General features: G+C 43.2%; 1 protein-coding gene across 6 annotated transcripts in view; it reads right to left on the bottom strand.

Moving 5' to 3' along the window:
- TBC1D1 (TBC1 domain family member 1) overlaps positions 1-12161 on the bottom strand; it is a 134290-nt gene that overhangs the window by 55274 nt on the left and 66855 nt on the right. For all 6 annotated transcript variants that reach the window (XM_048509575.1, XM_048509580.1, XM_048509579.1 and 3 more), the window contains 5 exons: positions 7850-7954; positions 5730-5862; positions 3830-3921; positions 2099-2209; positions 888-1016 (listed from right to left, as the gene is read on the bottom strand). In XM_048509575.1, coding sequence (XP_048365532.1) covers positions 888-1016; positions 2099-2209; positions 3830-3921; positions 5730-5862; positions 7850-7954 — 570 coding nt within the window. The remainder of the gene's footprint in view (positions 1-887; positions 1017-2098; positions 2210-3829; positions 3922-5729; positions 5863-7849; positions 7955-12161) is intronic.

Consider the following 12161-nt stretch of genomic DNA (forward strand, 5'->3'; position numbering starts at 1 on the left):
ATTTTTTTTTTCTTGTGATACGGCTTACGTATAGGCATTGAACACAGCATTTAGCGGCAGAGCGTTATCTTGAGACACATTATTAATGCAACTGCTCCCTGTATACCATCACTGCTAAATTTTGCTTGCTCTTAACTTTGTTATTTAAATTTTAAGATATTGCTGCTGTGGAAATTTGTTTTAATGTGGTTAGTTTTGAATATATTCATGTGCTGTTACTGGAACAGCAGCTTGTATTGTGAGCCGCCTCGAGCCCTTTGCGGGTGAGGTGGCCTATAAATCTAATTAATAATAATAATAATAAAAATAATAATAATAATAGGATGTCTAGCCCAAGTTGTTGTCAGAATGACTTAGAACCCAATTCAGAGTGTGTGTGTGTGTGGGGGGGGGGTACAAATCCACCACTGGAAGCGGTATGGGCTCGCGGTAGGGGCTCTCCTCGGGGGGAGGGCTGTGGAGCTCCAGTGTGTCCACACCTGGAAGTGCAGGTGGTTGCAGCACCCTCCTGGCATAGAATTGCACACATTGAATTGTGGGGGTGAGCCCAGGGGTGCAGCCGACAGCTGGCAGCTTCCACAGGGCTTTCAGCCCCTGGACGCCATTGTGGCCAGCCCCAAACTTACAGCACAATTTGGACCCTGGCCGCCACACTCCACTACCTTCTCTGGATCGGGCTACCCTATTCACAGCTGAAGGCATGAGTCAAAAAGAATAATTAAAGTGCATCAGAATGAGGTCATTTGAATATTTTACAAAGTTAATTTGATTTTACTAGTTTTAATAGTATTGTCTCAACAGCTGTCTAAGTGTTTTGGACAGGAAGGAAATGAAAGAGTATATACAACGTCATTAAACACAAGATCAACAAAACCGAAGAGTCTTACTCGGGACAAAATGCTCTCCAGTGACTCTGTCAGTGACCTCTTGGCTTTGCTTTTCAACATTTCCAGTCTGAACCGGGGCGCGCTGCTCAAGGTCTCGTTTCCCAGGGCCTCTAGTGAGGGATGTGACGTCTAAGAAGTTAAGAAAACAAAGACAAAATTTGTCAGGGAAAGGGAATGAAGAGAAGTGAACAAGATCCCACATCCTGCATGTGAGCTCCCAAAAGGCACCTGGTGGGCCACTGCGAGTAGCAGAGTAATGGGCTAGATCCGTGGTGGCGAACCTTTGGCACTCCAGATGTTATGGACTACAATTCCCATCAGCCCCTGCCACCATGGCCAATTGGTCATGCTGGCAGGGGCTGATGGGAATTGTAGTCCATAACATCTGGAGTGCCAAAGGTTCACCACCACTGGACTAGATGGACTCTGGTCTGATCCAGCAGGCTCTTTCTTATGTTCTTATGAAAAGGATTACTCAAACGACTGCTGAATTCATCTGTGTTTTCGAAAACTTCCTATGCTGACTGCTGTAATTAACTTCTGAATGAATGGGTTCTGAGTGACCTCAACTTTTTTTTTCTGCACAGATTTTTTTTCAAAGAAAGGAAAGCATTTTTAAACCATGTGTTTTAAACTAGCTTCCCCCCCCCCCTCAGGCCAGGAATAAGGGTGCTCTTGCAGGAGGATTCCTGAGGTGGAGCGCAGGTGCGTCCCTCCCAGTACCTGATCTCATCTGTCCTGTGCTGCCACTCCTGCAAATGGCCAGGAGCAGTACTACCATTTCCAGCCCAACAGATGTCAGGTGGCACATCAAACCAATAGGCTCTTAACATGGCGCTTTAACACCATTTAACAAGAGGCTGGCCCCTCTTTCTGAGCAAATCACTGATCAGGTACAGATCAAATTGCTTATCTGGAGGCCTAATTACTTACAGAAGTACTTAGCCCTGACATGATAGCTGTGCTGTCATGTTCTGCAGAACACGCAGATATCTCATAATTTTTTTTGCACAATACATAATTAACTTGATGTAGTAAAACAGCTGTCCTGTTGCATGCTAAGAAAAGTGTGGAAGATTCTTCCAGTGGGCTATGCCAATCTTTTTTTTTTGAATGTGTAGCTCAACTCTTGCGCGGGGATGCGTTTACAGAAAAATCTTATATAGCGCTTGGTTTTTTCCTTATGAAGAGCAGTCTCCATAATTCCATACCTGCTTGGTTTCACTAAGATGAACGTGATCCTTCTGTTTTTCTTCATACATGTTTCTCAGCACCGAAATTATTGCCTCATTCTCCTTCTGTTCATTCCTTGGCTTTATTTTCTTTGCAAGGGGGGAAAAATAACAGTGTTTTACCTTTGCTATCTTCAACTACGTCCTACTCTTAACTTGCTGCTTGTATAACAAAATACCACTAGGTGGCAACAGCACGATTCTCCATGTTGCTCTCATTGCTGCCGTGAAAGCAGAGGAGTTCACTGCATCGATGAAGGGTAAATGAGAGAGTTTTCCTCTGCCCTACTGTGGCTGCTATTCCTCCCGCTACCAGAGGGCTTAAAAAAATTAGTAATAGCTAGATTGTTATAGCTTTATAATAATCCCTTGCAGCAACGGACTAGTTTCTCTGAATTTCCAGGTTTCATTTCAAAGTTATGAATTTCCAGGTTTCATTTCAAATGGTTATGAAGAATCCAAATGACATTCCTGTAATGACATTCCTGTAACTGATGCACTCTGTAGAGTGGGAGTCCCCAACCTTTTTGAGCACCTTTGGATTTCTCATACAGTATGGTGGGAACAGCCACAAAATGACTGTCATGGGAGTGGGAGACCACCAAATGACTGCAGCAGTTTACTTTCAGTCACACAGTGAAGATCCTTATGCTGTGGCAGCCGCTGCTGCCAATCAAACTGCATAGCCAATCAAATCTCCAACTGGGGTGCTGTCTGGTTTCCGGGCTGTATGGCCGTGTTCTAGCAGCATTCTCTCCTGACGTTTCGCCTGCATCTGTGGCTGGCATCTTCAGAGGATTTGATAGTAGGAGATCCTCTGAAGATGACAGCCACAGATGGCTAGAGCGTCAGGAGAGAATGCTGCTGGTTTCGCGACAATACGGAAACCAGATAACACCCAGTGATTCTGGCCGCCAGAAGCCAGCTCGACAATACAAATCTCCAACTGTCAACCAGAAGCCATGCTGAGCAAAAGCCCTACCTAAACATACCTACTTTCTAAAAACACTTGGTAGTTGCCAGGAAAGATGTTGATGGGCGCCACGGGCACCACCCTGGGGACCCTGGGACAGTGTATTGCCTATTTCAGTGGTGGTGAGCCTTTGGCACTCCAGATGTTATGGACTACAATTCCCATCAGTTTTCCTACCAGCCATGGCCAATTGTGGTGGCCGTGCTGGTAAGGGCTCGATGGGAAGTATGATCCCTCCATCTAATTAACAAAGGATTCGCCTCCTGAGGCTTGGAATTTCCTTCCAGCTTTTTCAGAACTGGTTTGTGGTAATTAATTTCTGAACAGTATGCCTTGGCAAAGCAGTATTGATGCAACCAGCCAGGTTAGAGATTTGCTGGACAATGCCCTGCCAATTCCTAGGCGGAACCTGCATGGGCCAAAAACAGCAGTGCGAACCTGGTGTGAAAATGGTGCAAAATGGTTTAAAAGGGTCTACACTGTTTTCACACTGCTGTTTTTGGCCCATGCGGAATCCGCCCTCGTTACAATGTCATTTTAAAATGTCTGGTCTTTTCCTACTTTAAAAAACACTTTATAAAGATCTTTGCTGATTACTGTGAGATTGAACGTTCAATATTTAGATAATGGCACATTTTGCTTATTGAGGAACAGAGTAAAGAGATCTAGAAGAATTTTTCTTTGGTTTCCCAAAAATGAACCAGCAAAACAGAAGCTAGAAAACAAAGAAAGGTTACCAGAACTTCTTCAAAGACAGAGGCCTGCTCTTGGTTACTCAGTGCTGTTAAGTATTTCTGCAGTTCCAGTTTAGTTCTAGATGGATGAAGCCCTGAAAAGCAACTAGAGGTAGCCGAGAATAAAGCAAAAGGCGATATTTTAAAATGTTACTTCTAATTGGTGACAAATCTTCCAACCAACAACTGCAGAAAAATTAGGCCAGAAATTGAGTTTATGAGAAATGGGTTTATGGGGCTATATCCCCAGCATCTTTTCCACCAGTGGTAACATCTTCTTTCAGTGTCTAGGGAAGGTGCTGCCATCAGCAGAACCGATCCAGGGGGTCCAACCCATAGTGTGCTCTTTCATCCACAGGGAAAAAGGAGCAGCAACCTGCAGTCTATTTTATGTATTTGTTTAAAACGTTTACTAGGCATCTTTCTACCTTGCAGCACTCACGGCTGCTTACAATATAAATAAAACAGCAGTAGAAAACTCATAACAGATGACTAGCTAAGGCATAAGTAACTAAGGCATAAAAGATGACTGTTTAGAATCTCAGTTAAGACTGTCAATAAATAAAAACTTTTAAAAATTAAATTAGTTAAATTATTTGCTTTTGCAAGTAATAGGAGAAGGGTGGCTTGGATAAGAATCCCTGTGAGTTCATGTGAAGCTTGGGCTGGCAGACACCTTTGTTTTTGCGCTATGGTGCTGTGTTGGCTGAACTGCCACCAAGGAAACTCCCTTGCCCCAGATCCTTTAAGCTGTGAAGGGAAAGCACGCTTAAGGGTATAAGTGGAAACAGGTGGGAACTGATTTCAACAACATGTATCCAAGTGTTTTTAACCAACACTTTCCTGCTACAGAGAAGCTTCTTCCTGATTTCTCCTTTCCCCCATTTTCCCACCTTCAGTGCCTTCAATATGCAACAAATGTACTTAGAAAGGCTAAAAATGGTACTTATGAAATCCTCACATGAAAGAGGGGTGCAGCAGTATGAAATCCTGCCATTTTTCTTAGGACTTCATAATCCACTGGAGCAGGGGTATCCAACTCTGACCCTCCAGATGTTCATGGACTACGATTCCCATCAGTCCCTGTTAGCTGACATTTGGAGGGCTAGAACTGGACATCCCTGCAATAGAGTTTTGAAGAAGAAGAAGAGTTGGCTTTTATACCTCACTTTCCCCCTACCTCAAGGAAGAAGAAGAAGAGTTTGGATTTATATCCCCCCTTTCTCTCCTGCAGGAGACTCAAAGGGGCTTACAATCTCCTTGCCCTTCCCCCCTCACAACAAACACCCTGTGAGGTGGGTGGGGCTGAGAGCGCTCGGAGAAGCTGTGACTAGCCCAAGGTCACCCAGCTGGCGTGTGTGGGAGTGGACAGGCTAATCTGAATTCCCCAGATAAGCCTCCACAGCTCAGGCGGCAAAGCTGGGAATCAAACCCGGTTCCTCCAGAATGAATACACGAGCTCTTAACCTCCTACGCCACTGCTGCTCAAAGCCGCTTACAATTGCCTCGTCTTCCCTTCCTCTCCCCACAACAGACATTGTGAGATAGGTGGGGCTGAGAGAGTTCTGAGAGAATGGTGATTAGCCCAGCAGGCTTCATGTGGTAGAGTGGGGAAGTAAACTTGGTTTACCAGATTAGCATCCACCGCTCTTGTGGAGGAGTGGGGAGTCCAACCCAGTTCTCCAGATTACAGTCCATTGCTCTTAACCACTAAGTCACACTGGCTCTCTTTTGTGTTGTTTTTACAAGAGTTCTCCCCAAACATCTCAACCATGAGGTGAGGCAGCAAAATCACTGCTTTTTTGTATCAAAGATTAAAACAAATTAACCAACCAAAGCCCTAGTTTTTACTTCAGAAAACACAGGGGTAGTTTTTATTCTTTGTACGTTGCACAATACATACCTTCGATCTTTTCACAGAGTTTGTGCAGGCTCTGCAGGGGACATTCTTCGCAGAGCTGGAGTTGTGCTTTGGCGGTCTGCTGAACAGCAGCCACTGTAAAAGCTTGTTTCAAAGTCATCATGATCTCATCAACCTAGGGCAGAAAGAAAATCACGTTTATTTGACCTCTACAGAGCTTACCTCCCGAGAATGCCAAGACGTAGTTAACTGCTGTCCCAGCTAGTTGAACAGTCAAAGAGAACATTATTGAAAGTGTGTTTCTCCAGTGCTCAAGGAAGCTTACAAAATCCATGAAAAAACAGGAAAAAAATCTCTTTGCAATTCATCATACTAAAACCACCCTGAAAGGAAACCAACAGGACCAATCAATGGGTTAAGCAGTGGTGGGATCCAAAAATTTTAGTAACAGGTTCCCTCGCCAGCCTCCCCTCAGCAAAGGGGGCAGAGGCGTACCTAGGCAAACCAGAGCCCTGGGCAAAACCTGAGTTGGACCCCCCCCATGGGCAGCCACCCCACCACGACCCCAAGAAATTTTTTTGCACCAGGTCATTTCTAAATCATCATCACATTATAGAAATGCCCCAACTCACAAATCTGAACACAGCAATGGTGAAACACACAGGTTCTTTGATAGAGACTGGTGAGATAAAAGGTACGAAAGGCTGAGAATCAATGAATTGCAGTACCTGAAAGGGATTAACCCAGTTCAGGGAGTTACATTATTAGTCGCAATTGCTATATGGAACCTTCACTTTCAAAGGCAGTATGCCTCTCGGGGAGGCGAGGGCGTGGAGATGGAAAAGCGGACCCAATTAGTAACCCCCTCTCGGCACACACAAATAATTAGTAACCCACTCTCAGGAACTGGTGAGAACCTGCTGGATCCCACCTCTGGTTAACTCACACTGATAATTAAGATTATATTTTTGTCCTCGGGCGATATGGCATGGTCTCCCCCACTCCACATTTTATTTTTGACTGACTCAAGGTTCCCCTGTGAAGTTCATACCTGAGTCAGAAGGTAAACCTGGGGTCCTCTCCCAACCTAGCTCAGTTCTTTCAATTCTTTATTTTTAAAAATAAATAAAGAAACTGCAGTGGGTTTCTTTATTTTCCTTCAGACTTCTGTTTTGATGTATACTACCAAATTTATCTCTTGTTGGACCACAGGTATGCACATCCATGAAACATTTTTGGATGATGAGCTACTGGTTGAATGGCTATAACAGAAACTCCAGTCAAGTCACCCTGCGGTCATTGAACCACCAGATCTTCTGCAAGCAATGGTGCAGTGTTTTACCACTCACTTGGTAATCCCTTGGCTACAGAATTAACATGGTCTGATCAGTAGCATGCATTTGTCATGCCAAGTGGTTAGAGGGCTATGGCTGGATCCTACCACGTCTTCTGCATGTGCAAAAGGGAAGAGGACACTCCCCCCTTTGACCCACATTGACAAAACGGTGCATAGGATGGGACTGCAGTAAGGAGTAGAAAGTCAGGTAGGGGTATTTTCCACATAGGGATAAGACTCGTAGCTTACTGAATGCCTGCACGTGGCAGTTTGTACCACATTTTCCCTGTGTTGGTTCCCTACCAGCAGCCACCCCACAACGCCCCCACCAAGGTGTTTTCTTTTTTATCAGCAAGTCAATGTAACATTGTAACAGCGTGTGTAACAAGTTTTCTGAATTCCCACTTTCGTATTCAAAAAATGTTCTTGCCCCTTTCACGACAGAGATATACCTTTCCATTGTATCTTTGCAACAAAATGTGCTACAGAAGTTCTATACATTTTTTTAAAAATCCAAAATACTCTAGCCCATGGGCTCTAACTTCATTGAAAATGTTTTCAGCATTAGAAACAACGATACTATATTATTTTTAAAAAACCAGAATGTAAGATTTTCTTGAAGCTATCGTAACAACCTTCACCAATGCAGTTAGCCTGTCTGATTTTGGCCCTATTGTATGGCGGTACATCTTATGAAGGTGAGCCAATGTTTAAATGAGCCAATGGTAAAATGTTTCACATAGTTTTTGTAGTTACCTATAAAGTTGTATAAGACCTTCCTTATCTTGCACCCCTATCCCTCTTGTTAAGAAAAAAAGTCTCTTACCAGAGCTTCATCTGTACATTGAAACACATAACATACAAAATGGAAGCCGCCATTTTCTGAAGCCTCTCTGCAGATAAATCCAAAGTGATCCACATGTCTAATTCCCTGCAACAAAAAAATGACATTCTCAAATTAGCTGTGCTCACAAAAGCCATGTAGGTTTGTTTATAATTAGCTCAAGCAAAGCTGCATAGATATTTGCCAAGTGCTGTGTTTGGTGTTCAAAACAAAATGTTGCCGTTAACCAGTAGTCGGATTCAGCAGGTTCGCACCGCGTAGAGGCCAGTTATTAAAATGGTGCTTGTAAACAATCAGTTGTTAAATTAGTTGAATTCCACCACTGGAACCGGTGGTTAAATTATTTGAATCCCACCACTGCCATTAACTATATCTTCTACTGGGAAATAAAAGTATAACATAATAAATATATAGCCAATTTTATTTCTGGGTGAGAGATAATGGATGATCAATGTGATTAAGCTAAGAAGGAAACAATGTTTTATTTTAGACAAGGAAAGTTGTCTAAACAACAGAAAACTGTTTGTGTGTGGGAGGCAAGGAACTCTTCCTTCAAAGGACTGAAAAGTGAAACAGATGGCTTGGCTTACATAACTCCCAGGAGAGAGGTTTTACTTCCTGTCCTAGTTTCTGACTGCCACAAAGGACACGGTTGATATGCATGATCAAGGTCAAACTGATTAATCAGCACTATCAATTCACCTGTCCTCCCTCATACCTGGCTGCTTCTTTATTTATTTTAGTAATGCGTTCATTTTATACCCTTCCATTCTTACCCAATGGGAAACCAAAGCCCGCTTATCTACATTCTGCTCTCCCCATTTTATCCTGACCAAGCAAAAGCAACCCTGTTTGGGTAGATTAGGCTGAGAGAATCTGATTGGCCCAAGGTCATTCAGCAAGCTTCCATTGCAGAATGGAGATTCAAACCTGTGTCTTTCAGATACATGTACAGTCTCTTAACCACTACACCACACAGGCCCTTTTAACACACATTAATAAGTCACCTTTAATTTGAAACGTTTAAATGAATCCATTTGTCTATTACCCTTCAAAATTAATTAATTTTAAAAAAATCAGCTTAAGAGGAGCTTCTACAAATGGTGACATGTTGTCAGCTTCCTTCACTTCTTTACACCTCTCTCTCACTTCCCTCCTTCCATATTTCAGAAAAGAAGGTGACTGGCCATAGCTTCAAGGAGTTACCAGGCTTGAGATTGGAAGAATTCTTGGAAGGAATTTTGGGGGTGTGAATTGTTTGAGGAGAGGAATGAAAGCCTCCAGCAGGAATTATAGAAGAGAAGAGAAGAAGAAGAAGAAGAAGAAGAAGAAGAAGAAAAGTTTGGATTTATAGCCCCCCCCTTTCTCTCCCTGCAGGAGACTCAAGAGGGGCTTACAATCCTGCTTGCCCCTTCCCCCTCACAACATAAGAACATATAAGAACACAAGGAACTAGCTTCTTCCTGCTGGAATCAGACCAGGAGTGCATCTAATAGGTCCAGCATTCTGCTACTCCACAGTGGCCCACACCAGGTGCAGCACAGGAGCTCACATACTTGCAGGATGTAGAAAGCAATGGCAGCCTTCTGCTGCTGCTTGCTCCTGGAGGCACCCTGGTCTGCTCTAAAGGCATTTTGCAATCTAGAGATCAACACCCCTGTGAGGTGGAAGGTGGGGAGCTGAGAGAGCTCCGAGGCTGTGAGCTAGCCCAAAGGTCTTGCCAGCTGGCCCCAAGGCGTGATATTGTGAAAGTGTACAGGCTAATCTGAATTCCCCAGATAAGCCTCCACAGCTCAGAGTGGCATAGCTGAGAATCAAACGGCAGGTTCCTCCAGATTAGATACACTTGAGCTCTTAGCTTATCCTAGCATACACTGCTGCTCCTTGAAAATGCCTCCTAAGTCTACTCTCTGAAGCAACCAAAATTTCCAGGAGGATTGACATCTATCTTCTGAAAATCAGTTGTAATAGCAAGAGACCTCCAGGGACCATCTGAAGGCTGGCAACCCTATTAAGGATTCTGTGGTGATCACCTGATTTGTAGAATGGGGGGCATTTTTGGGGGGCCACAGCATTCTCGGAAGGGTCACACACCCTTGACATAAAATAAACCGAATCCCCTGAAAAAGTATATGGGGAAAGGAGAATTTTGCTGCTCTATAAGCTACAGTAGGAGAAGAGGTGGAGGAGGGGGGCATAAGAACTGCAAAGCGAGCAAGCCTTTCTGTGTGGGAGAGCTGAGGAAAAGCATTTTCAAGAGATAAAACCCAGCCAGTCAGTTCAAAGGAATGTAAACCTCAGGCTCGTGCATATCAACATTTGAAGAATATTGCTCAGTAAGCACAGATAACAAACAAAAGCATGTCACTACACACAGCCAAATTCTTCATAATCTGACACCTTCGTATTTACTATGTCATTAAAAGGACATCACAAAGTCTGCATTAGGCCAACAGCTTAGTCAGCAAGCACTTTTCTCCTCCTAAAATATCTGAATTGGTTTCCCCAAACGCTGGCAAGAGGAAAAAAAAAACATGGCACTAGAGCTAAAAGGAAAAACAGAGTTTGGGTGCTGCAGTATGGTTTCTCCAGGCTGTATGGCCGTGTTCTGGCAACACATTCTCTCCTGGCGTTTTAGCCTGCATCACCAATGGCTGGCATCTTCAAGAGGATCACAAGAAAGATGCCAGATCCTATCTAAGATACCAGCCACAGATGATCAGAGATAGCGAGGCGTCTGGGGCATCTTCGCTGGCTTTGACCTTAACTCAAGCTTCTTCAAAAACAATTTCACGACGTGACCCAAGCCTTGACAATACATAAAACAGAGTTCCCACTTATTAAAAAAAAAATGAGTGCATATATACGGTTGATATAGGGATTGCATTCGAATTTAAAGTATTACTAGAGTTAAATCATAAAAAAGAACTTGCATTTTAACCGTCCAACATTTAAAACAAAAACACAAAATTATAAAGGAAGTACAGTAGATTTGTATCACTACATTCCACCTATGAGGAGATCCTAACCATTTTTTCTTCTTGGCCCAGTTCAGGAAGAAGTCACTTTAAAGAATTATTTCTTTTTTACTGCATGAAGTGAATTTTGTTTACCCACATACTTCAGAGCCAATAAGATCTTTAGAAACCAGGTCCTAAGTAGAAAGACTTTTTTGCATGTCATGCAGAGCAAAGCTTTGTTTCACGCTGCTTGCCAAAGCCTATTGATCAGATTGTGACCCAAAGGACCCAACGGTTATAGAACATTAAATAAAATTTATGCAAGAGAGGAATGAAGGAGTCCAGCAACTATGGAGATAATGGTGAAGCGAAGGAATGAGATAAATAGGAACGAATCAAAGGCTAGCAGTGAACTTCGTGAAGCAGGACACATAGCCAATTACTCCAGTTCTGAGAAGTCAATATCAATTAATACTGATACTACAAAATGTTCTGCAGTAAACAAAGATGGTTCATTTGGGGTGTACCTGGATGCTTATGGTCACATAATGCTCCCATGTGATCTGACAGCTATCACATCAGTAAAAGGTACAGCAATAATTGTGAAGGAGTGAGCAATATTCATAACATCTTAGAGCAGAGATAGCGAACATTTTCGAGACCGAGTGCCCAAATTGCAACCCAAAACGGCAATTTAACCTGAATACTGAGGTTTTAGTTTGGAAAAAAGCAGTTTGGCTCGAGATGGTGTCGCGTTACTCAGGAGTAAGCTTGAGGTAGTGGTGGTGGCTTTGCTTTGGAAACAGCGGTGCAACTCTTCCAAACAGGTGAATCACGACCCCTAGAGGGTTTACTCAGAAGCAAGCCCCATTGTCAGCAGCCAAGCTTACTCCCAGGAGTAGAGATTGGCCGCTTTAGTTCTTCGCATGAAAATCAGTGGGGTTTAACAGAATTTAACAGGGTTACCTACACTGCTTCCCCAAAACTAGGTCTTGGGTTTAATGCCACAACAACAACAACAAGCTTTTATTGGCATACAAAACAGGAAAAAATTTCAAAGTAAAACAAGGTTAAAAAACAGTTAAAATTACTAATTTCCTGAGTTATAAGGAAATTTTGCAACAGTCTGTAAAAGGCACATCAAAAGAGCTGTTCCTAGGAGGTTGGAGTATCTTGTAAACACTCTTGCCACTGAGAACATTGCAAGAAAATAGAATTCATATATTTCATGCGTATCTTAGGTTTAATGCTAATAATCAAGCCCAGTGGCCCAGGCCAGCCTAGATATGTGTGTGTGTATGGGGGGGGGACTGTTTGTGTGTGCCCACAGAGAG

This window comes from Sphaerodactylus townsendi, linkage group LG10, assembly GCF_021028975.2.
Source record: "Sphaerodactylus townsendi isolate TG3544 linkage group LG10, MPM_Stown_v2.3, whole genome shotgun sequence".
In the NCBI taxonomy this organism is placed as follows: Eukaryota; Metazoa; Chordata; class Lepidosauria; order Squamata; family Sphaerodactylidae; genus Sphaerodactylus; species Sphaerodactylus townsendi.